The 25,626-nt window shown below is 45.7% G+C and overlaps 1 protein-coding gene across 3 annotated transcripts in view; it reads left to right on the plus strand.

Annotated features, from left to right (window-relative positions):
• POLN (DNA polymerase nu) overlaps nt 1-25,626 on the plus strand; it is a 208,904-nt gene that overhangs the window by 39,411 nt on the left and 143,867 nt on the right. For all 3 annotated transcript variants that reach the window (XM_069744878.1, XM_069744879.1, XM_069744880.1), the window contains 5 exons: nt 3,079-3,171; nt 8,437-8,493; nt 9,526-9,579; nt 18,338-18,403; nt 24,034-24,091. In XM_069744878.1, the coding sequence (XP_069600979.1) occupies nt 3,079-3,171; nt 8,437-8,493; nt 9,526-9,579; nt 18,338-18,403; nt 24,034-24,091 (328 nt within the window). The remainder of the gene's footprint in view (nt 1-3,078; nt 3,172-8,436; nt 8,494-9,525; nt 9,580-18,337; nt 18,404-24,033; nt 24,092-25,626) is intronic.

The following is a 25,626-nucleotide window of genomic DNA, read 5'->3' on the forward strand; positions in this document are numbered from 1 at the left end:
ACCAGATTATACGCACCACGAAGATCAATCTTAGTAAACCAACTAGCCCCCTTAATCCGAGCAAACAAGTCAGAAATCAATGGCAAGGGATACTGAAACTTAACAGTGATCTTATTAAGAAGGCGGTAATCAATACACGGTCTTAGCGAACCATCCTTCTTGGCTACAAAAAAGAACCCTGCTCCCAATGGTGACGACGATGGGCGAATATGTCCCTTCTCCAGGGACTCCTTCACATAACTGCGCATAGCGGTGTGTTCAGGTATGGACAAATTAAATAAACGACCCTTAGGGAATTTACTACCAGGAATCAAATCGATAGCACAATCACAATTCCTATGCGGAGGAAGGGCATCAGACTTGGGCTCTTCAAATACATCCTGAAAGTCCGACAAGAACTCTGGGATGTCAGAAGGAATGGATGACGAAATAGACAAAAATGGAACATCACCATGTACTCCCTGACAACCCCAGCTGGTTACCGACATAGAGTTCCAATCCAATACTGGATTATGGGTTTGTAGCCATGGCAACCCCAACACGACCACATCATGCAAATTATGCAGTACCAAAAAGCGAATAACTTCCTGATGTGCAGGAGCCATGCACATGGTCAGCTGGGCCCAGTACTGAGGCTTATTCTTGGCCAGAGGTGTAGCATCAATTCCTCTCAACGGAATAGGACACCGCAAAGGCTCCAAGAAAAATCCACAACGTTTAGCATAATCCAAATCCATCAGATTCAGGGCAGCGCCTGAATCCACAAACGCCATGACAGAATATGATGACAAAGAGCACATTAAGGTAATGGACAAAAGGAATTTGGACTGTACAGTACCAATAACGGCAGAGCTATCGAACCGCCTAGTGCGTTTAGGACAATTAGAAATAGCATGAGTAGAATCACCACAATAGAAACACAGTCTGTTCAGACGTCTGTGTTCTTGCCGTTCTACTTTAGTCATAGTCCTGTTGCACTGCATAGGCTCAGGCTTACTCTCAGACAATACCGCCAGATGGTGCACAGATTTACGCTCGCGCAAGCGACGACCGATCTGAATGGCCAAGGACATAGACTCATTCAAACCAGCAGGCATAGGAAATCCCACCATTACATCCTTAAGAGCTTCAGAGAGACCCTTTCTGAACAAAGCCGCTAGTGCAGATTCATTCCACAGAGTGAGTACTGACCATTTTCTAAATTTCTGACAATATAGTTCTACATCATCCTGACCCTGGCATAAAGCCAGCAGATTTTTCTCAGCTTGATCCACTGAATTAGGCTCATCGTAAAGCAATCCCAGCGCCTGGAAAAATGCATCAATATTACTCAATGCAGAATCTCCTGGTGCAAGAGAAAACGCCCAGTCCTGTGGGTCGCCGCGCAAAAAAGAAATAATAATCAAAACCTGTTGAATAGGATTACCAGAAGAATGAGGTTTCAAGGCCAAAAATAGCTTACAATTATTTCTGAAGCTCAGGAACTTAGTTCTGTCACCAAAAAACAAATCAGGAATCGGAATTCTTGGTTCTAGCATCGATTTCTGATCAATAGTATCTTGAATCTTTTGTACATTTACAACGAGATTATCCATTGAGGAGCACAGAGCCTGAATATCCATGTCCACAGCTGTGTCCTGAAGCACTCTAATGTCTAGGGGAAAAAAAAGACTGAAGACAGAGCTAAGAAGAAAAAAAAATGATGTCAGGATTTCTTTTTTCCCTCTATTGGAAATCATTGAATAGGCTCCTTGTACTGTTATGGCTGGCAATCAGGCAACACAGCGTGCAGTAATCAGCGCACATACAGAGATCTGGCAAAAACCCAAAACAATAGGACGAGCTCTGAGACGTGGAATCTCTGTAGACTGCAGTACCTGAACTGTCCTCACACAACTGGAAGCAGCAGTGGATTGCGCCTATCACTACCTATGCAACTCGGCACTGCCTGAGGAGCTGACTAGCCTGAAGATAGAAATACAAGCCTGACTTACCTCAGAGAAATACCCCAAAGGAATAGGCAGCCCCCACATATAATGACTGTTAGCAAGATGAAAAGACAAACGTAGGAATGAAATAGATTCAGCAAAGTGAGGCCCGATATTCTAGACAGAGCGAGGATAGCAAAGAGAACTATGCAGTCTACAAAAAACCCTAAAACGAAAACCACGCAAAGGGGCAAAAAGACCCACCGTGCCGAACTAACAGCACGGCGGTGCACCCCTTTGCTTCTCAGAGCTTCCAGCAAAAGATAATAACAAGCTGGACAGAAAAAACAGAAAACAAACTAGAAGCACTTATCTAGCAGAGCAGCAGGCCCAAGGAAAGATGCAGTAGCTCAGATCCAACACTGGAACATTGACAAGGAGCAAGGAAGACAGACTCAGGTGGAGCTAAATAGCAAGGCAGCCAACGAGCTCACCAAAACACCTGAGGGAGGACGCCCAGAGACTGCAATACCACTTGTGACCACAGAATTCACAACAGTTGGCCTCAGCAGCGTCCTGCCATTTGAAGCCTATCAGCTTCACACCCCTTAAGGCCTTGTCCAATTTCACAAAACTTTTTCTTATATACTCAGTTAATTGAAAAAAAACAAACAAACCCATAACTGTGCTTAATAACCCTGCCCGGGGCCAGCTCTGAGTATCTCCGGTCTCTGTTTGGCTGCATCAGGAAAAAATATTCTTTAGAGAGGGATAATTAGTTTAAATATAGTTGTTTCTAATCTAACACAATAAATACAAACAATATGTAGCATAGCTCAGCAAACATTATATACAAAACATGAATTCCTCTCTTGCTGTAAACTAATGTTGAGCGAATGGATTCGCATGACCTTGGGCCAGTGAGCAGATCACTATTCCATGGCCGACTTCTCTTGATTAACCGAGCTGGCGCAACGTCATTGTTGACATTACACATGACATTGCACAGCTAATCAAAAGAGGAGAATCGGATTGCCGACAAGTAGGAGGAGGTCTGTGGTGCTCCCGTCCATCAGCCATGGAATATTGGCTTTGGTGCTGGACCAGGGACCTGTATTATGAAGTTATAATTCTGTTTCTGTTATTTTAGATACTTTTTGAAAAGTTCCACCTGCACCTGAAGTGTAAAAATAAGCTTCCCCAGACAAACTTGGGTCATCTCTTATCTACGGCTGAGCCAGCGGTAATGTCAGTTTATGTGATGCTCTGTTTTCTGAGGACATTTCATATGGGGATGCATAGGCTTATATAATCGTAGGCAGGACCACCATATCCCATAATATTAAAGGGAATCTGTTAGCAGGTTTTTTTCTATGTAATCTGACAACAGCATGAGGTAGGGTGAGTCACTTAATTTACTGGGTGCAGCGGTTGCGATAGCATCGCAGTTTTCTTTGCTACAGATCTAGCAGAGATCAGTTGTTGAGCTATCTATAATCCGAGGTCTCGATATCACTAGAGTCTACATTGTAGCCTCCAGGTCACCCTTCAATGCGTGTTTTGCAAATGCTTCTTCAGAGAGTGTATAGCAAAAACCTGCTGACAGTTTCCCTAAGTCCTGGATTCTGAAGAAGAAGAGGCCTGCAGTCTCAAAGTAAGTGTGATGGCCCTCACACATAGCAGCTCACCGGCACTGGGACACGAGATGTCTGTAGGATGCCAAAGTGAGTGGAGACTGAAGCTCGACAATGACTACCTCGCTTGGTCATCTTAGAAGAGAACTTCATAAACACTACATTTCATCTGGATCTCCAGGACCTTGCCCTTCTATCCTGTATATTGATGACTAAGTGCAAAGTCTGATAAATGTTTTGATTTTTGTCTGGATAAATGTCCTCCATTACCTTTAAAGCACATTGCAACCTCTTTTCCGAACAGTCCAGGACACAGGCTTATTCACCACAGATTTGCAAACCTATGATCTGATTGCTTCTCTTGTAAGATATATATTATTAGTGTGCATATTTATATACCCCTATTGACATGACAGATGACAAAAGGTTGGTTGGTTTACATCTATCAGCTAAATATCCTGGTAATATAGCAAACCTGTCAGCTATACCCCATCCCACATCGTCATGTACATGTACGTTACTGCAAGGGTCTCTTCCCCTCTTCTTGACATCATCACCAAAAGAGAGAAGGAGGCATGTACGCATCAGTAATAAATGTGTGTTCAAACTAGATGGTTGCTATTGTAGATATATGACTAATCATGGTCAGCATTTTTGTTTGATATATAGACACTAGTGATGAGCGAGTGTGCTCGTTACTCGAGATTTCCGAGCATGCTCGGGTGTTCTCCCAGTGTTTTGGGCATGCTCAGAAATTACGGTATGTTCAAGTCGCCGCATCTGCATGATTTGCGGCTGTTAGATAACCTGAACACATGCAGGGATTGCCTGTTTGTTAGGGAATCCCCACATGTATTCAGGTTGTCTAGCAGCCGCAAATCATGCAGCTGTGGGGACTCAAACATAATTTCCGAGTACGCCCAAAATACTCGGAGAACACCCGAGCATGCTCGGAAATCTCGAGTAACGAGCACACTCGCTCATCGCTAATAGACACTGCTCAAAAAAATGAAAGTAATACTTAGTCCATGTTCACACGATGTCTGTTTGCCACAGTTTTATATATTCACTGTAGAATCACAGAATCTTTATTGCAATATTGGAAACGCTGCAGAACATACATCTTATGAACATTGCCTTAAACATCACAGTATAATACGAATGTCAATTGTACTTTAGGGATATCAATCTATCGAGTTAAGAAGCATAAAGGTACCTTCACACTGAACGATATCGCTAGCAATCCGTGACGTTGCAGGGTCCTGGCTAGCGATATCGTTGTGTTTGACACGCAGCAGCGATCAGGATCCTGCTGTGCCATCATTGGTCGGAGCAGAAAGTCCAGAACTTTATTTCGTCGCTGGACTCCCGCAGACATCGCTGAATCGGCATGTGTGACGCCGATTCAGCGATGTCTTCACTGGTAACCAGGGTAAACATCGGGTTACTAAGAGCAGGGCCGTGCTTAGTAACCCGATGTTTACCCTGGTTACCAGCGTAAACGTAAAAAAAACCAAACACTACATACTTACATTCCGGTGTCTGTCCTCCGGCGCTGTGCTTCTCTGCACTGTGAGCGCCGGCCAGCCGGAAAGCAGAGCACAGCGGTGACGTCACCGCTCTGCTTTCCGGCTGGCGCTCACAGTCAGTGCAGTAAAGCACAGCGCCGGGGGACAGACACCGGAAGGTAAGTATGTAGTGTTTGTTTTTTTTACCTTTTACGCTGGTAACCAGGGTAAACATCGGGTTACTAAGCGTGGCCCTGCGCTTAGTAACCCGATGTTTACCCTGGTTACCCGGGGACCGGCATCGTTGGTCGCTGGAGAGCTGTCTGTGTGACAGCTCTCCAGCGACCACACAGCGACGCTGCAGCGATCGGAATCGTTTTCTAGATCGCTGCAGTGTCGCTAAATGTGACGGTACCTTAAGCGATTGTGAACTACTTTCATCTGCTTTGTGCAAATTAAAGTGACAACAGGAGCACTGGAGGGTAACAGCAAAACAACAGCTAATAATGGGAATGGTTTTCCAGGAGGTGGCCACCGATAATGCTTCTCTTCTTTATTCTTTCATCTCTATTTATCCTTATTCTTCTCTAGTTTGAGATTTTGCTAGAGCCTTTGTTAATACTGGTAGCATGAGGCGGTACCTGCTGCCCATTCAGCTAGCCCAGCTCCTCCAGTATGACACAACTGTACAGTTTTGCTATGTCTTGCAGAAGAGAGGTATCTGCTCCTTTTAGTGCGAGGAGGATCTGGAGGAGCTGCTAGAGCCTTACAAAATAGACTCTTTAAGCTACTAGTGTGTATATTTCTGACCAAACTGTCCACTGGTGGACAAGGGCAGAAGAGGGCCCCTGTACAAGAACAATATATGGGACCTATGCAGCCCAAGAGCTCCTAAAAATGCAAAATTGCACCTGCTTTGGAGTTAGAAATGGCCCCAATTACCTCTTGGGCCCCTGTTCAACCGCACAGGTTGCACCAATGATATGTCCACCCCTGAAACTGTCAGACACAGTCTCCATGAGGGTGGCCTTAGGGCCCATCATCCTAAAGTAGAATCTGTGTCCACAGCTCGTCTGGCATTCAACAGAAAACACCAGATTGGGCAGGTCCGCCATTGGTGTCCCATTCACTTCACAGACAAGAGCACATTTGACAGATGGCAAAGAATCCAGAGACACAGTAGTAAACTTTATGATGACTGCAACATCATCCAGGAATGACCAGTTTGGTGGTGGATCAGTTGGGCTGGAGAGATATATTCTTGGAGGGTCACACACAAACCTCCATGTCATAGATGACAGTACCCACTGCTGTTAGGTACCAGATGAAATCTTCACAGCCATATTCAGACCATATGCTGGTGTATTGAGCCATGCTCTCTTCCTGGCACTGGACAATCTCCAGCTTCATGTAGCCAGAGTGTGCAGGCAGTTCCTGGATGACAAAGACATTGATGCCATTGACTGGCCATCACGTTCTCCAGACCTGAATACAAATGTATCCATGCAAATGATTCTGGCAAAAGCACCACACACTTTCCAAGAGCTCATTGTTGCCCCGATCCATGTCTGGGGGGAGATCCCCCCCAGGACATCATCCGTTGTCTCATCAGGAGCATGGCCAGACCTTGTCGAGAGTGCACACAGGCACATGAGGGCCATACGCACTACTCAGTCACATTATGAATTGTTCTAATGAAATGTATCAGCAAATACTTTCATCTATACAGTGCCGTGAAAAAGTATTCATTCCTTGTGAACTTTTTCATATTTTGTTCACATAATACCCACAAACCTAAATATATTTTATGTAATATATCAACACTAACTGTCAAGTATTTGTGCAGTAATTGATACAAGATTTTCTATGTTTTTCAAAATACAAATCTGAAAATTGTGAGTTGCATTTGTATTCAGCCCCCCTGAGTCACTACTTTGTAGGACCACTTTTCTCTGCAATTACTGCTGCAAGTCTTTTGAGGTCTGTCTATACCAGCTTTGCACATCTAGAGGTGACATTTTTGCCATTCTTCTTTGCACACTTACTCTAGCTCAGTGAAATTGGATGGAGGTGTCTATAAACAGCATATTTCAACTCTTGCCACGGGTTCTCAATGGGATTTTGATCTGCACTATGACTGGGCCATTCACACACATGAATGTGCTTTGATGTAAACCATCCATTATAGCTCTGGCAAGAGGTTTAGGGTTGTTGTCCTCTTCGGCGGTGAACCTACACTCCAGTCTCAAGTCTTTTTCAGCCTCTAACAGGTTTGCCTACAGGATTACCCTGTCTTTAGCTCATCTTCCCATTAAATCTGACCAGCTTCCCTGTCCCTGCTGAAGAAAGGCCTCCCCACAGCATAGTGCTGCCATCATCATATTTTACAATGAGGATGGGGTTTTCAGGGTGAAATGCAGTGTTAGTTTTTTTGGTTTTCAGCAACACTTAGCATTTTGCATTTAGCCCAAAAAGTTCTACCTTGGTCTCAACTGACCAGAGCACCTTCTTTCATATGCATGTGTCACCTACATGACTTTTTGCAAGCTGAAAACACAACATCTTATGGCTTGCATTCAAAAAAAGCTTTCTTCTTGCCAGTATTCCAAAAAGGCAAGATTAGTGGAGTATATAACTAGTAGTCCTCCTGTGGCCTGATTCTCCCACTTGAGCTGTGTAACTCTGCAGCTCCTCCACAGTGACCATGGGCCTCATGGCTGTTTCTCTGATTAGCGCTCTCCTAGGATGTCAGGTTAGGTGAACGGCCATGTTTTGGTAGGTTTGCAATTGTGCCATAATCCTTCCCGTTTTGGATGATGGATTGAACAGTGTTCCGTGAGATGTTCAGAGCTTTAGTGATTTTTTTTTTATAACCTAAACCTGCTTTACTCTGCTCCACAACTTTATCCCTGACCTGTCTGGTGGGTTTTCATGATGCTGTTTGATCGCTAATGTTCTCAAACAAACCTCTGAGGCCTTCAGAGAACAGCTGTAGTTATACTGAGAATACATTACACACAGGCGGACTCAATTTACGGATTATTTGACTTCCTGAGGCAATTGATCACACTGGATTTTGTTTAGGAATATCAGACTACAGGGAGATGAATACAAATACACATCACATTCATTAGAAAACCATGCATCATTGCCTTTACGCTTCACAAATACTTGTTACCTTGTGTTGGTACCACTAAAATACATTTAAATTTGTCGGTGTAACGTGATAAAACGTGGAAATGTTCACGGGGTATAAATACACTTTTCAAGGCACTGCATACAGTATACTGTATGTATGTATATATAAAATATATATTGTATATGCCTGTGTACAATTCAACATAAACTTTTCCATTAATACCCTAGTTAAATCAACTGAAAGACCTGCATCCTCTGCCTGGAATTGTTTTACAATTTAGACAAGTAAGATTATTTTTTTTATTTGCCCTTTTGTATATTTTGTTGTTGTTTTTTTTTTTACATTATTTAAATGCTTCTAGACTGCCCATACACTCTAGGCGGTTCCGCTTATAATCAGCAGTGATGTTGTAAAGCGATCCTGTTGCTGCAGAAGCAGAGATATGACTGTCAGAAACAGCTAGAGCCCTCATAGAGAAGGCACAGACTGTTTATTGATCACTGTGCATAGTGAAAGAGCAGGAGCTGCTGGGTCATAGCACTGCTATGTAGACAGGAGGCTGCATTTCCACTGTTACTAGTGCTAATTTACCAGCCCAGTTACAGGGGAAATAAGTTGAATATAAAAATATTTCAAAATTTAAATACCCCTCAAAGGTCTTTATGACCTTGTGGGGGGAGGCACAATGTGCAAAGTAAATGACAACTAAATAATAAAAAAGGTAAAAAATAAACAAAAAAATGCCACTGTCAATCCAAATTGTTGTAACTTTGTAGAAAAAAACTAAACTTAACCAATATATAAAAATATTTGTTACAAAATGAAAGAACACTTTTTTCATATGAGGAAAAAAGTGAGTGAGAATATCACACTAACATAAAAATGAATCCCTGGGTATCTTGAAAAAAAAGATTAAAAATTACTTTACTATCTGAACAAAAAAAAATGTTAAACATCATGTTTAAAAAAATGAAAATATCCCAGTCTTGAATTGGTTAATAATATCATAAAGTGTATTTCTATATTTTTACTTTTGGGAACGGATTTTCCAAAAATCAGCATTACATGTATTACACTGCTGGCTGCATGTCCTCATGATGTAATATGGCTGTATTATTGCCACATGTTGTACGGAGCCGTGATACATCACCCTCAGAGGTGCATAGAGCAAATACATAAATATTGTATAAAGCTAAATTTTGCATGCACCATATATAATACTTACCATTTTTACTGTGCTATCCTTGCCATAAAAAGTCTTTCATAAAGTGGTTAATATATTGTCACACTATTATTATATTTATACTTTTTTACAGATACAAAAAATAAAGTCAACATTTGTTGATGGGCTCTTAACCTACGTGAATAAGGTAGTAATGATAGTTCCTTAATGTGCTTAATTAATAAATTCAGCTTTTACAATTTTTCCTTTGAAAGTGGACTCTTTTTACATATTTATTAAATATACATTTCTTAAGAATTAGGCCAGGGTCACACTTGCATGTGCAATGCGAGAAACTCATCATTAACTGGAACTGCCGCCCTCACTTGGGACCGGAGCATTCAGCTGCATGTATTTCTATGCAGCCGCACGCTCCAGTCCCAAGAGCCGGCGGCAGTGCTGGGTATTGATGCACAAGATTCTCGAATTGCAAATACAAGTGTGACCCCGGCCTTAAACACAGAATTTGTAATTTAAAAAATTCAGACATGGGATTTCAAACGAAAAGAGTTGGGGGACAAAGGCTTATTGTCAGTGGTTCATTTCCATTTCAATTAATGTTATATGCCACAAATGCCTGGAGCCTTGTCCCAACTCTTAAGCTGCTGTGAGGGGTTGACTCACTCGACTGCTTGCAGAGGTAAACACAGGAATGCTTCTGGTAAACTGGTAAATCACCTGCTGGTTTATTACAGCACAGCATAGACCGTAGCAGGGTTAAACAAAGTAAACATGGCTTTTCTGACCTAATGGCAAAACGAAACAAATATAAAGTCTAATGGAGTACTTTTTTCTGCAAGATTCACCTGCAGGGAACACTCAATGTCCTCAGCTCCCCCTGGAGCTACCATCTGGAGAACAAAAACAGTGGCTGAACATTTAAGTCCCCAGTCACACCCTTGAGGTGGAGATATGGTGAGTAGGCCTCCTGCCCATCTCTCACCTACTCACCAAAAACCCAGTCCCTGATAATGGCTGGTTAACACGCCACATAACATGCTGGAGAGAAACTTGTGGGTTTCGGATCAAGAAACAAAGCAATGTTCGTCACAACACATACAGTGTCAGTGACCCGGTCACACTGGCCATACATATTAGATAGCCGTATATTGACACTTGCTCAGCCAAAAGCAATCTCTCCTGTCTCCCCCATACACAGGAATGCTCGACTCATCCATGAACTCCTTTGTTCTTTATGTGAGAGACACTGACAGACTCAAACTCAAATAGGCTTTATTGGCAGGACCAAAATACATTTAGTGTTGCCAAAGCAAGGAAAATAAATGTGACAGGGGAGAGGATTGGGGATTATGGGAATGGGGTGATTGGGCACAATTTGGGAAATAATAGTCCATTTGGTGTTTTAAGCTCCTCTCAGCTTATGACATATGATGACGTATTGGGCGGCGATCTCTTCTAGTGGGGCTTATCTCCCGGAGAATAAAGTATCACCTGTCAGAAATTCCAGATCCTTCCTTTTCCTGACATTATCTGTTGGGTTAGGCTTCTTTCTCTATTGCCTCATTGGGAGACACAGGAACCATGGGTATATGCTACTGCCACTAGGAGGCTGACACCATGCAAATAAAAAAGTTAGATCCTCCTCTACAGTGTACACCCCACCGACAGGAAGTAGGATATCCAGTTTAGCTTAGTGTCAGTAGGAGGTGGACACGGGTCTTTCATTAGAACCATATCTACCTCAGTGTGCGTCGTTCCTTTTCAGGTACCAGGGTGAACGGTCACTACTGTACTCCCACAATGAGACTATGAGTACGGTGTGTACTGCCACCCTGTATCCTCATACGTCTAGTCGGCAGGACCCCAGCCCCTAACACAGAAGAGTGTTCAGGTGATCCGGACCTGGTCCTGCCTCCATGCCCGTACCCACTCGCCCACCAGAGCCTGTCGGTCTGAGGAGACTAGAACGTCCCACATCACAGGTTTTCGGATGTCTGATCCATGCTGGACGGGGAGGTACTTTTCTTTCTCCCCAAGTCCTGGCGTCGGCAGAAGAAGATGAGAACATAAGAAGAAAGATCCTTTACTTCTTTCATACCTGAAGCCCCCCTTAAGCCATCCTTTCTGTAATTTTACCGAGGTTTTTAGCTTCGGGAGCTTTCCCTGCCCTTTCCGATGGCAGTGGGGGCACCGGGTATCCCATTACTGCGGCGTTTTTAGGCCTCCGCGTGCCCCCCCATGCTCCGGCGGTTATTTGCTGCAAATCTAGGTCCCGGCTTTTCTCAGGCCTAGTTGCAGCGCTGGCTCTGCCCCCCCATCCTCTCAACATCCAGGCGGGCTTTTCTCCCACCCGACTCTGTCTATACCCATTCCTGTGCAGGGCGGCTAGCTCCGCCCACTACCAGCTGCCCCAATTGGCCTGGGATCGCCGCCATCTTGCTGGGGAGCGTTCTCTGGAACCGGTGGCTATTCCCCCCCTTCCGACCTCTGAGAGCGGGTCCTTTCCCACCAGCGTGCGTCTTCACCGGCCAGGTTCCCCGCCTCCATCTTCCTGCTGGTGCCCTAGACCTGTGCCCTGATACCCGTCGCAGCTACAGCCTGGGAGCAGACTATAGGACACTACACCTGCTGTGAGTAGCACTGCTTAGCAGTCTGTCACTCCTTTCTGCATCTCTCCTGTTCACCTAACCTTCTGGCATTCTTTAGTAGGTATGCTTACCATGCCTAATCCTATAGGGGAGTGTTCACGTCCTCCTGCTCCCTCTTCTTCCTCTACTCCTGTCAGACACTTTGTGTGCTCTCTGGTAAATGGCAGGCTCCATTTAGGTTAGTCCTCTTCCCTCTTTCAGGGCTGCAGAATCTCCACTGTTCCCATCGCCCAGGAGTCCCTTCCTACCCCGGGTGAGCCCGAGACCCCTATCCCTGGGCGGTTTTCCTTTCTGTCGCAGTCTGTGGCGGACCTCCCCAGGGTGTCGCAGACCCTGGTGTCCGTGCTTGAAAGATTGTCCCTTCCAGCTCCCGCAGTTGCCAGTGGGTCACAGGATTGTCCGTCTGACCCCTTCTCAACACAGGCTGCAGAGATCCAAACAGGAGCGCCATTCTAAGTCCTTTTTCCCGCTCCATCTTGCCCTCTGTTTTGGCACGGCGAGATTCCTCTTCCAGATCCTCCTCTCCCGACTCGGGCGTGGCGTCCTCGGTTGCATTTTTCAGAGGATGATTCAGCCTTGGATTCAGTACAGGCCTCTAACAGGAGAGATATGGTACAGAGTCTTCTTGTTGCGGTCACCAGACCTTAGGCATCACGGATACCTCTACGGAACCCCCAGATTAGACAGTTTCGTTTAGACGGTCAAAACCAACTTCCAAGGTCTTTGCCCCACACAGTGAATATGTGGAGGCAGTTGCTAGGGAAAAGGTGAACCCCACCAGACGCTTTCAGAGAGGGAAGCGTCTCGGGATCCTATATCCCTTCTCCCCTGAGCTCTCTGCTAACTGAACTGCTTCCCTGGCAGTGGACCCACCAGTCTCCAGACTGCCCATCCACACGGTCCTCCCACTCTCTAATGCAGCATCCCTCAAGGATTCCAATAATAGATTTATAGAATCGCTGGTAAAGTCAGCCTTTGAAGCGGCTGCTCCTGCATTGTCCCTGGCCTCTGCCTCTACCTTGGTCTCAAGGGCCATAGCTAGAGGGGCCTAACAGCTTCGTAAGGACATTCAGGTCGGAACACCTCTGGGGGAAATAGCCGACCTTGCGGACCAGATTTCCTATGCAGGAAAATTTTTTATATCTGCCTCCCTAGAGGCCATGTATTGTGCAACTCAGGCATCCAGCAATATGTTGGCCATCCGGCAGAATATTTGACTCAAGGCATGGCAGGCAGACTTGTCGTCAAAGAAGTCCCTTTCTAGCCTCCCCTTCCATGGGGCCCGTCTGTTTAGATCCAATCTGGATCAAATTATTAAGGATGCCACGGAGAGGCACGATTTACCTCCTTCTTCAGCCCAACTCTTGCCAGCCTCCCCTAAAAAGGCAGTTCAGCTCCGTTTGGTCCTTTTGTGCCGTTTCGCGGTGACGAAGGTTCTGCTGGCCAGCACAGACTGCAGACTCGCCAGGTTTACAAAAAAAATAAAAAAGGGGACTTCCTTCAAGTCCACCCTTCCAGGCGCTCCCAAAACTCCCATGGTAGGTCCACCAGGTCCAGACCCGGCAGATCTTCCTCGGTACGACTCGTGTCAAGAGCCCAGCGTTTCTCCCAGGTTGGGCGGGCGTCTTTTATTTTTCAGGGTTGTTTGGGCTTGTCCCGGGGGAGAACGCCTAGGTCAAGGAGGTGGTATCCCCAGGATACATGTTAGGGGTCGCTTAGTGGCCCCGGGATTGCTTCTCCAAATCCCGCCCCCAAATGATCCTGCTCTGTTCCCAGGTTTCTTTGCGTCCATCCCTCTCTACTTAGTTCGGGGGTTATCGTTTCCATCTCATTGCGGGAACGCTTCACAGCTTTCTATTCAAACCTGTCTGTAGTGCCAAAGAAGGGCGGTTTGGTTTGGCCCATCCTAGATCTGAAGTCAGTGAACAGAAGGGTCCACCTGCGGCATTTCAGGATGAAGTCCCTCCGTTCAGTAATCGCTTCCATGGAACCACAGGAATTCCTGTGCTCCATAGATATCAAGACGCCTATCTCCATGTTTCTGATTTTCCCAGCACTCCATAGGTTCCTGCGTTTCGTGATGCAGAAGAATCATTTCCAGTTTGTCGCTCTGCCGTTCGGTCTCACGACCGTTCCCAGGGTCTTCACAAAGATCATGGCGACATTGATGGCCATTTTGAGGTTCAGGGGCCTAGTGCTCATTCCATACTTCGAAGACTTTCTCTTCAAGACTCTCAGGCCCAGGAGAGTCTGACCATCGTCCTTGACTCCCTGTCCCATTTCGGGTGCCTGGTCAACAGAACAAAGTCTTGCCTTGTCCTGATTCAGCGCCTTGTCTTCTTAGGCATGCTGTTCGACACCTGTCAGTTGAGGGTTTTTTCTCAGGGACTCACGGCGAGGAGAGGTGAGCAATTCTCCAGGACGGAGTTCGCTCTCTGCAAGGCCCTTGGCTGCCTTCCTTCCGTTCAGTAATGAATGGTAGCAGCGTCGGAGGCGATCCATTTTGTGCAATTCCATGCGATACCACTTCAGGACATCCTTTTTTCAGTGGGACTGGTCTGTGCCTTCTCTGTATCGTCCGATTCGGCTCTCCATAGTCAAACAGTCTCTCAGCTGGTGGCTGTCATCCCCTCTCTTTCTTCAGGGCCAGTCCTTCCTTACCGCCCATTGGCAGGTGGTGTCGACAGACACAAGCTTCCCGCCTGGGGTGCGATTTTTCGCCATCCGTCAGTGTATAGGGCATTGGTCGGAGTAAGAGTCCTCTCTGCCGATCAACATCCTTGAGATAAGAGCCATCCTTCTGTTCCTCCGTCACTGGGAAAGACTTCTCTGAGGTCTGTCAGTCAAAGTCCAAATGTCTGTTGCCACGGTTGTGGCATATGCCAATCACCAGGGAGGGACTCTGAGTCTCTTGGCAATGGCAGAGTTATCCAAGATCCTCCTCTAGGCAGAGGCGACGGTTCCAGCAATATCCGCAGTGCATTTTCCAGGTGTGGAGAACTGGGCCACTGACGCGAGGGCCTCGTGGCAGGAGAGTGGTCTCTGCTTCAGGAGGTCTTCCATCAATTTGCCTTTGATGGGGAACTCTGGACGTGGATCTCATGGTGTTCCAACTGATTAGGAAGGTTTCACAGTTAATTTCCAGATCCTGTGATCCTCTCGTGGTGGACGCCGATGCTTCGGCCATTCCTGGGTCGCAATTCATACTTCCCTATCTGTTTCCTCTCCTTCGTCCCAATCTGTTGAAGACCAATACGGAGGGGGTGTCCGTCACTCTGATCGCACTGGATTGACCCAGAAGGCTCTGGTTCACAGAGATCATCATTCTCCTCGCGAATGCCTCGTGGAGGCTCCCAAACAGGCCAGATCTTCTGTCCACAGGACCTTTCTGCCACCAGAGTTCTCAGTCGCTCAGTTTATCAGCGTTGCTGTTGAAACCATGATTCCTGAGAGCGTCTGGTTTCTCTGATCGGATGCTACGCACCATCATCCAGGCTAGGGAGTCATCTTCCAGGGTCTATTTCTGGACCTGAAAAGCCTATTTTGACTGGTGTGAGTACCATTACGTTCTGCCAATGACCCTGTCTCTTCCTTCCATGTTGGCTTTCTCCAGGTGGGACTTGATGCTGGCTTTGCCCTTAGTTCTCTAAAGGGCCAGGTATCAGTCCTTTACATTCTATTTCAGAAGTCTTTAACCTCCCATTCTCAGGTCAGAACTTTTCTTCAAGGTAGTGACGCATGTGGCTTCCCCGTTCCGGACACCCGTGGATCCCTGGGACCTCAATCTCATCATGGAGGCTCAATGGGGTTTTCTCCCTTTGAACCTCTCCACCAGGCCTCACGGTCTGTTCTGTCCGGGAAGGTGACGTTTTTTGGTGGCCATCACTTCCATTAGGTGCGTCTCGGCTTGGCGGCTCATTCCTGTCGCCCCATTTCTTGTTTTTTCAACAGAATAAGTTTTGTGGCCTCCGCCTTCTTTTCTTCCCAGGGTGGTGACCTCCTTTCACTTCAATGATCGTCCTTCCCTCCTTTTGTCCTGCTCCTACTCATTCTCTAGAGCATTTGCTGATCAGGCTAGACCTGGTCAGGGCGGTGAGGATCTATTTGTATAAGACCGCCTCCTTTAGGAAGACAGACCGTTTGTCATTCCACATGGTGCGCAAAGAGGTCTGCCGGCCTCCAAGGCTATGATTGCTCGCTGGATTGGAACCGCTATTCTGGAGGCTTACCTGGTTAACAGAGTGCCTCCTCCTCAGAAGTGCTCACTCACTCTAAAGTGCTCACTCACTCCTCCGCGGAAGTGCTCACTCTACCTGGGAAGTGGGCGCCTCCTGAGCGTTACACCATGGGGCATCCGCCCTACATCTTTGCAATGCGGCAACCTGGTCTTCCACAGATTTTCCAAATTTTATAAGGTCCATACCTACGCTTCGGCAGATGTCAGTCTAGGCAGAAGGATCTTGCAGGCGGCAGTGGTTTCTCCATCCTGAATGGAGTTTTCTGCTGTTCCCTCCCCAGGGACTGCTTTGGGACGTCCCATGGTTCCTGTGTCCCCCAATGAGGCAATAGAGAAAACAGCATTTTTGATTGCTTACCGTAAAATCTGTTTCTCGGAGCCTTCATTGGGGACACAGCACCCTCCCAAGTTGAACAGCTCTGTTTTATTGTGTTATATTGTTACAGTTTGAGTTTCTATCTTTTACGTGTTGCTTCTCCTACTGCTTTCTCACTAACTGAATATCCTACTTCCTGTCGGTAGGGTGTATACTGCAGAGGAGGAGCTATCTTTGTTATTTGCATAGTGTCAGCCTCCTAGTGGCAGCAGCACCCATGGTTCCTGTGTCCCCCAATGAAGGCTTTGAGAAACAGATTTTACGGTAAGCAACCAAAAATCCTGTTTTTACACTTACTGTGTTTTTTGCTGGCCGTATCGCCACAATTTTAACGAACTGCTGCAATAACGGACCACAAAAAACTTGCGGATCGCCATTTTTCAGGTTTCCAATACTATGGAAAAAGTATTGGAAACAAAAGGCGTTCTGCAAAACCGGAAGTCACAGTGCAGCAGCAGGACCGCTACCTCCATCTTTGTTTAAGGAGGAACAGGAGGAGCACTGCCAGAGCCCTGCAAAATGACCTCCAGCAGACCACAAATGTGCATGTGTCTGCATAAACGTTTAGAAACCGACTCCATGAGGATGGTTTGAGTGCCCGACATCCACAGATGGGGGTTGTGCTCACAGCCCAACACCGTGCAGGACACTTGGCATTTACCACAGAACACCAGGATTGGTAAATTCACCACTGGCGCCCTGTGCTCTTCACAGATGAAAGCAGGTTCACACTGAGCACATGTGACAGACGTGACAGAGTCTGGAGACGCTGTGGAGAGCGATCTGCTGCCTGCAACATCCTTCAGTATGACCGATTTGGCAGTGGGTCAGTAATTGTGTGGGGTGGCATTTCTTTGGAGGGCCGCACAGCCCTCCATGTGCTCCCCTGAGGTAGCCTGACTGCCATTAGGTACAGAGATGAGATCCTCAGACCCCTTGTGAGACTATATGCTGGTGCGGTTGGCCCTGGGTTCCTCCTAATGCAGGACAATGCCAGACCTCATGTGGCCAGAGTGTGTCAGCAGTTCCTGCAAGATGAACGCATTGAAGCTATGGACTGGCCCGCCCGTTCCCCAGACCTGAATCCGATTGAACACATCTGGGACATGTCTCGCACCATCCACCAACATCACGTTGCACCACAGACTGTCCAGGAGTTGGCAGATCCTTTAGTCCAGGTCTGGGAGGGAATACCTCAGGAGACCATCCGCCGCCTCATCAGGAGCATGTCCAGGCGTTGTAGGGAGGTCATACAGGCACGTGGAGGCCTTTCATTTCCTTGTCTTGAGGCATTTCCACTGAAGTTGGATCAGTCTGTAACTTCATTTTCCACTTTGATTTTGAACATCATTCCAACTCCAGACCTCCGTGGGATATTAGCTGTGATTTACGTTGATAATTTTTAGGTTTTATTGTTCTCAACACATTCCACTATGTAATGAATAAAGATTTACAACTGGAATATTTCATTCAGTGATATCTAGGATGTGGGATTTTAGTGTTCCCTTTATTTTTTTGAGCTGTGTATATTAATAATTTGACAACCGAATGTTACCTCCTCCTTTGTCAGTACAGTGTGCACTCATAGCCTGACACTACCAGCAATGACTCAAGATTAAAAACGTCACATTGACAATGAGAATTATGTGAATCCAAGTATTTATATTCCTGTCTTATATTTTAGGGCTGTGTGTCTCCAACCTGGAATCAGACCGGGACTGTCAGCGGCAGACTTTCTGCAAAACATCCAGTACGTTTTGTATTATGTTGATTCATAAGGCCAAAAAGCAAACTAAGGAAAGACCAGTATATATAACTATACCTGCAGTAATGTAAACATCACTGAATGCTCCTACATGAGTAGCAATGACAGGATTAAAGGGGTTGTCCAGTACTAATTTTTATATTAAAGTCGTTTTCACGGTGAGGTAAAAGAAAAAGGTTATCTACAGTACCATCGCTGTTTTTTCGCATTATTGCCTGTGTCCCCCTGTTAACAGGTATGTGGATGCAACAACGCAGAGAAAGATGACACAGTGGTAACTTAACCAACAGATATTTATTTTATTAATTTAATTGTGTCTATGGCACAATATGAAAGGGTAAAGCAAGCAGTGGAATTACAGTAAATTATTATGAAGTGTGAAACAGCAATTGGCTACACTGGGTATTAGGACACTTCTATTAACACACTTTGTTTTGTAATGTGTCACGGTTCGGTAGCCATGAGCGAAGTACTTGTTTGTTACATCCTGGCATGTTAGGCTACTTTCACACATCAGGTTTTCAGGCAGGATCCGGCGAATTTTTGAAAATACGGATCCGTTGCAAATAGTGAAAAACTGATGCAACTGATCCGTTTTTTTTTTAGAGAGAGAGAGAACGGAAAATGTGCATGATTTCAATGGAAAAAATGCATGAGAAACCGGATTCGGAGGCCGGATTCATCATTTCACATCTCAGTTTCATACGTTTTTCGCCGGATCCGTCACTGTGCGTTTTTTCGCCGGACAGAAAAAACATTCCTCTGTACGTTTTATCCATCCGCCGGAAACAGCGGAAACTAGATATCAGTAGTGAGCAATTATTTTAATGATAGTGCTGTGACAGAGTCACTGGCAGAGTGGTAGAAAGGAGATATGTGTTACTGCGCTTAATGGCGTCAGTGATATTATTATTATTATTATTATTTATTATTATAGCGCCATTTATTCCATGGCGCTTTACATGTGAGGAGGGGTATACATAATAAAACAAGTACAATAATCTTGAAAAATACAAGTCACAACTGGTACAGGAGGAGAGAGGACCCTGCCCGCGAGGGCTCACAATCTACAAGGGATGGGTGAGGATACAGTAGGTGAGGGTAGAGCTGGCCGTGCAGCGGTTTGGTCAATCGGTGGTTACTGCAGGTTGTAGGCTTGTCGGAAGAGGTGGGTCTTCAGGTTCTTTTTGAAGGTTTCGATGGTAGGCGAGAGTCTGATATGTTGTGGTAGAGCATTCCAGAGTAGGGGGGATGCACGAGAGAAATCTTGTATGCGATTGTGGGAAGAGGAGATAATAGGGGAGTAGAGAAGGAGATCTTGTGAGGATCGGAGGTTGCGTGCAGGAAAGTACCGGGAGACGAGGTCACAGATGTATGGAGGAGACAGGTTGTGGATGGCTTTATATGTCATGGTTAGGCTTTTGTACTGGAGTCTCTGGGTGATGGGGAGCCAGTGCAGGGATTGACAGAGGGGAGAGGCCGGGGAATAGCGGGGGGACAGGTGGATTAGTCGGGCAGCAGAGTTTAGAATAGATTGGAGGGGTGCAAGAGTGTTAGAGGGGAGGCCACAGAGCAGGAGGTTACAGTAGTCAAGGCGGGAGATGATGAGGGCATGGACTAGGGTTTTTGCAGATTCTTGGTTTAGGAATGTGCGGATCCGTGAAATATTTTTGAGTTGGAGGCGGCAGGAAGTGGAAAGGGTTTGGATATGTGGTTTAAAGGAGAGATCAGTGTCAAGGATTACCCCAAGACAGCGGGCTTGTGGGACTGGGGAGAGTGGGCAGCCGTTTACTGTAATGGATAGGTTCGTTGGGGAGATCGCGTGAGATGGGGGAAAGATGATGAATTCTGTTTTGTCCATGTTAAGTTTTAGAAATCTAGTGGAGAAGAAGGATGAAATAGCAGACAGACATTGAGGGATTCTGGTTAGTAGGGAGGTGATATCTGGTCCAGAGATGTAGATCTGTGTGTCGTCAGCATAGAGATGATACTGAAAGCCGTGAGATTCTATGAGCTGTCCCAGGCCAAAGGTGTAGATGGAGAAGAGCAGGGGTCCTAGAACTGAGCCTTGCGGGACTCCGACAGATAGGGGGCGAGGTGAGGAGGTGGTGTGTGAGTGGGAGACGCTGAATGTACGGTCAGTTAGGTATGATGAGATCCAGGATAGGGCCAATTCTGTGATGCCAAGGGATGAGAGGGTCTGCAGCAGCAGGGAATGGTCCACTGTGTCAAAGGCAGAGGACAGGTCCAGGAGGAGGAGGACAGAGTAGTGTCGCTTGCTCTTGGCGGTTAATAGGTCATTGGTGACCTTAGTTAGGGCAGTTTCAGTGGAGTGGTGTGACCGGAAGCCTGATTGAAAGCGGTCGAAGAAGGAGCAGGAAGATAGATGGGAGGACAGTTCAATATGGACATGTTGTTCCAGTAGTTTTGAGGCAAAGGGGAGAAGTGATATAGGGCGATAGCTAGATACAGAGGATGGGTCAAGAGAGGGCTTTTTGAGGATAGGTGTGATTGTGGCATGTTTAAAGCTTGAGGGGAAAATGCCAGTTGTTAGTGATAGGTTAAAGAGATGGGTTAGGGTTGGGATGAAGACTGTGGTGAGGTTTGGGATGAAGTGGGATGGGAGTGGGTCAAGTGCACAGGTGGTGAGATGCGATCTTGAGAGTAGAGTGGAGAGTCCGTCTTCTGTAATGGTGGAGAAGTTGGTTTTGGAGGTGGAGGGCTGGGTAGTTGGGAGGAAGGGTTCTGGGGGTTGTTTACTAAAATTGTCTCTGATGTTCTCAATTTTCTGCTTGAAAAATGAGGCGAAGTCTTCAGCTGAGATGAGTGGGGAGGGAGGAGGTGCTGGGGGACGGAGGAGAGAGTTGAAGGTGTTGAATAACTGTTTGGGGTTGTGAGACAGGGAGGATATGAGAGATGAGAAGTAGGTTTGTTTTGCTGTGGCGAGCATGGTTTTGAAAGCAGTGAGGGACTGTTTGAATGCGATGAAGTGCTCGATGGAGTGGGATCTTTTCCATCTGCGCTCAGCAGCTCTGGAAGCTCGCCTCAGTTCTTTTGTCATGCTGGTGTGCCAGGGTTGTCTGTTGATTTTGCGAGCTTTGGTATGTGTGATATGAAACCAGAACATTTTTTTCTCCAGCACACTATGTGTTGAGAGGGTTAAGTTGCATAAAAGGGCTGGTTTTATGTGGACCCTCATAGAGCGGGTGGGAGAGGGTCCACTTTATCTCCTGGGTAGGCCTGCCAGGACCTGCGTGATGTCATGATCATGTGATCCATCACATGATGGAAATCAGAGGCTTAGGTTTAAATAACCGAACTCTACAGGCAGCTGGTGTTCAGCTAGCCAGGAGAAAGGAGTCTCCAGAGGGGTTGTGGCTTGTTGTGCACAGACTGAACCGGTACTACTCCAGAGCTGGGTGCCACCTGCAACATACAGATGGTGTTGCAGCACTCTTGTTTTTTTCTCTTTTTGATTGTTTGGACCGGTTTTAGCCAAAAAGGCTGAGTTTTGTTTCCATGAGTTGGTTTATGCTGCCTGACAAGAGACGGTGTACACAGTTTTTCCCTACCTCTCTGTGCCGCCACGAGAGTGAACTACCACAGTGCCTTTTATCAATCATTCTGCTCAATTCAGAAACCACGTACCAGAAATTCACTATTATCGTATGTTTTCCCCCTCTTAGTCCGGATTCAGACTAGTTTAAAAATAATCGTCCATTTTTCATCCTGAAAACTGGGACGATTTTCATCCGTATTGTCATCAATGTGTCCGTATTTTATGTTCCTGTGAAACCCATGTGACTTCCTTATTTATAAATCATTCTAAAATGTACATTATCAAATACTGTTTCCTATGTTAATATTGTACATGTATCTTTAAACAGGTCTGCTTTTGAGCCTTCATAACTGTAAAGACTTTTTTTGCCCAATCAAAAGACAACGTTTTCAGCCTAAATTTTTAACAATGAGGGAGTTTGATGTAAAAAAAAGAAAATTTTGGTATTTGTTTTCCTAGGTGTAAAAGTCCAAAGTACCCTTAGATGTTAAAATATGGTGTCAGTGGAGGCCTGTAATTTTAGGGCTGAATACTTAAAATTATGGGCTATAGACAAGGCCAGCTCTCCTGTAGTAATACCCATGGAGTCTGGCTATCTATGTGCTACCCAGTAATATGTCTATGTTGTTTTTTGCCACATGTATCAAGTTTTCACAACATACACTTCTAAGGCTTATTTGGTATTTGGCATCAGTGTTTGTATACCAAAACTAGGAGTAATGGCTGACCTTCACCTTACCAAAACAACTGAATGGCTTTCCCTCCCTGTCATGAGTTTACTGTGACAGAGAGGAGCCAGAAGACCACATTAAATGGTGCAAGTATATTTTGGCAGTGCAGGGGTTAATCTGCTCAGTTGAGCTCTTGGAAGCTTTCCTGCATTGAGGTTCTCAGCTTTGCACTGTTAGCCTCTCCCATCTCCTATATAATCTGGGCCCTGGCTAGCACTCATTGCCAGAGATAGCTTATGCTGCATGGTTAGGAGATGCTGGTTTGGGGTTGTTATTTGAGAAGAGGTTTGGTGGATTTATCTGAGACTGTTGCTAGGTTTTGGGCCTGTGCTAATTCCCCTCCTTCTCCTACTTTTGTTTTACCCCATCCGCCACTCCCTGGTGTTTACCTCTGTTGTTTCTGTTAGTATATTTGTATGATTGGTAATGTCCTTTATCCCTGTTTATATTACCCTGTTATACCATAATACACCAACCAGTCTATTACTACCCCATCTTCCCTGGGTAGGGTAAAGTTACAGACTGAGAGCGGAAACAGAAGCTAAGGCAAAGTACGTGGCCCCGGCATCTTCACCATCAAAAGTAATCAGAGGAACAGGGCTAGCCAGTGCGCCCCTAGCTTTAGATACAGGGAAAGAGCCCCTGGTCCTGGGACACCTGACAGAGTTGTGATGATACCCCTATCTTCCCTATCCCTATTATCATATCATATATAGCTCTGGAAAAAATTAAGAGACCACCACATCAAAACCCTGTCATGGGCAGCCCCTTCTCCAGACCTGAACCCCATTGAAAACCTCTGGAATGTAATCAAGATCATGATGGATAGTCACAAGCCATCAAACAAAGAAGAACTGCTTATATTTTGGGCCAGAAGCAATGTGAAAGACTGGTGGAAAGCATGCCAAGACGCAGGAAAGCTGTGATTAATAATCATGGTTATTCCACAAAATATTGATTCCTGAACTCTTCCTGAGTTAAAACATTAGTATTGCTGTTTCTAAATGATTATGAACTTGTTTTCTTTGCATTATTTGAGGTCTGAAATCACTGTTTTTTTTTTTAAAAATTTGACCATTTTTCTTTGTCAGAAAAAAAAATGCAAAATATATTGCTTGGAACTTCAGAGACATGTTGTCAGAAGTTTATAGAATAAAAGAACAATTTACTTTTTACTCAAAAATAATAAAGAGAAAAATCAGACAAACTGATCATTTTGTAGTCGTCTCTTAATTTTTGCCAGAGCTGTATTTGTCATTACCTATCCACTAGATAAAATGCTGCTGAAGATATTTTATGTGTAATTTTATCTCTTTGTCTTGTAGAACATCCAAGGTGTTTCAAAGTTTTCACTTCAGTTTGAGAAGAAGCAACACTTACAAGGTGAAATAACGGATTTTTGCTTAAAATAACATTAAAAGCAAAGGGCTTGATTGATAATGCAGCTTTTGCCAGGATTCTGGCATAAAATGCCAAGTCAGGTTGTACAAAAACCTTTATTTTGCAACTTTTGGCATTCTTCACGCTAGTGCTGGCCAGCTTCACCAACTTTTAGAAAATGGATGGAGCAGAAGAAGAACAGGGCAAGACAACATAGCTTCATAATTTACGGCACAAGGTGGTGTAAATTATCACAGAAATATACGGCAGCCCTTGGCTGGCGGATATTTCTAGCGGTGGCGAACAGCAGTCGAACGATCCGCCAAATTCATTACAGAGGCTCACACCTCTTAGTGAATTCGATCAATTGCACCCCAGCATTCCCTTCATTAAGACTGGCGTGCAAAACGCCATTCTTAAAGAATAGGGCACAAAATATTTGTGTTTATATTTTCATGTAAGAAAATGATTGCATATGTAGAAATTTACCTAAAAATTTTCATTATAAGGGAAAGGCATTGAATGGGACAAGTATACAAGCCATATTTCTAAAGTATCTATATACATAATTGTCTAAGGGGTACTTCCATCTGTCTGTCTGTCCTTCTGTCACGGATACTCATTGGTCGTGGCCTCTGTTTGTCATGGAAATCCAAGTCGCTGATTGGTCGCCGCAAAACAGCCACGACCAATCAGCGACGGCCACAGTCCGGAAGAAAATGGCCGCTCCATACTCCCCGTAGTCAGTGTTCCCGGCGCTCCGCTCCCCGCAGTCAGTGTCCCCGGTGCTCCGCTCCCCGCAGTCAGTGTCCCCGGCGCTCCGCTCCCCGCAGTCAGTGTCCCCGGCGCTCCGCTGCTTACTCCCCGCAGTCAGTGTCCCCGGCGCCCGCTCCATACTCTCCTCTGGTCACCGCTAACACAGGGTTAATGCCGGCGGTAACGCATTCCGTTACCGCTGCTATTAACCTTGTGTGTCCCCAACCTTTTACTATTGATGCTGCCTATGCGGCATCAATAGTAAACGAAAGTAATGTTAAAAATAGTATAAAAACAAAAAACCTGCTATACTCACCCTCCGTTGTCCGCTGAGCCCGCTCGCGCCTGCCGCCATCTTCCTTTCCCAGCGATGCTTTGAGAAATTACTCATAAGACCTAGCGGTCTCGCGAGACCGCTAAGTCATATGGGTAATTTCGCAAAGCATCCTGGGAACGCAAGATGGCGGCAGCTGCGCGCCCATCTGCACAGCGCCGTTGCGTCCCAGGAAGCGGAGAGACGGGATGCTGAGGAGCAGCGACCAGAATGGTGAGTATGTTAAACTACAAGGGGCCCTCGGATCGTTAGGTGAGTATGTTTATTTTTTGAACCTGTGACATACGTGGCTTGGTAATATACTACGTAGCTGGGCAATATACTACATGGCTCTGTGCTGTATACTACAAGGCTGTGCAATATACTACGTCGCTGTGCAATATACTACGTGGCTCTGTGCTGTATACTACGTGGCTGGGCAATATACTACGTGGCTGGGCAATATACT

The sequence above is a fragment of the Ranitomeya imitator genome, chromosome 1 (genome assembly GCF_032444005.1).
Source record: "Ranitomeya imitator isolate aRanImi1 chromosome 1, aRanImi1.pri, whole genome shotgun sequence".
NCBI lineage: Eukaryota > Metazoa > Chordata > Amphibia > Anura > Dendrobatidae > Ranitomeya > Ranitomeya imitator.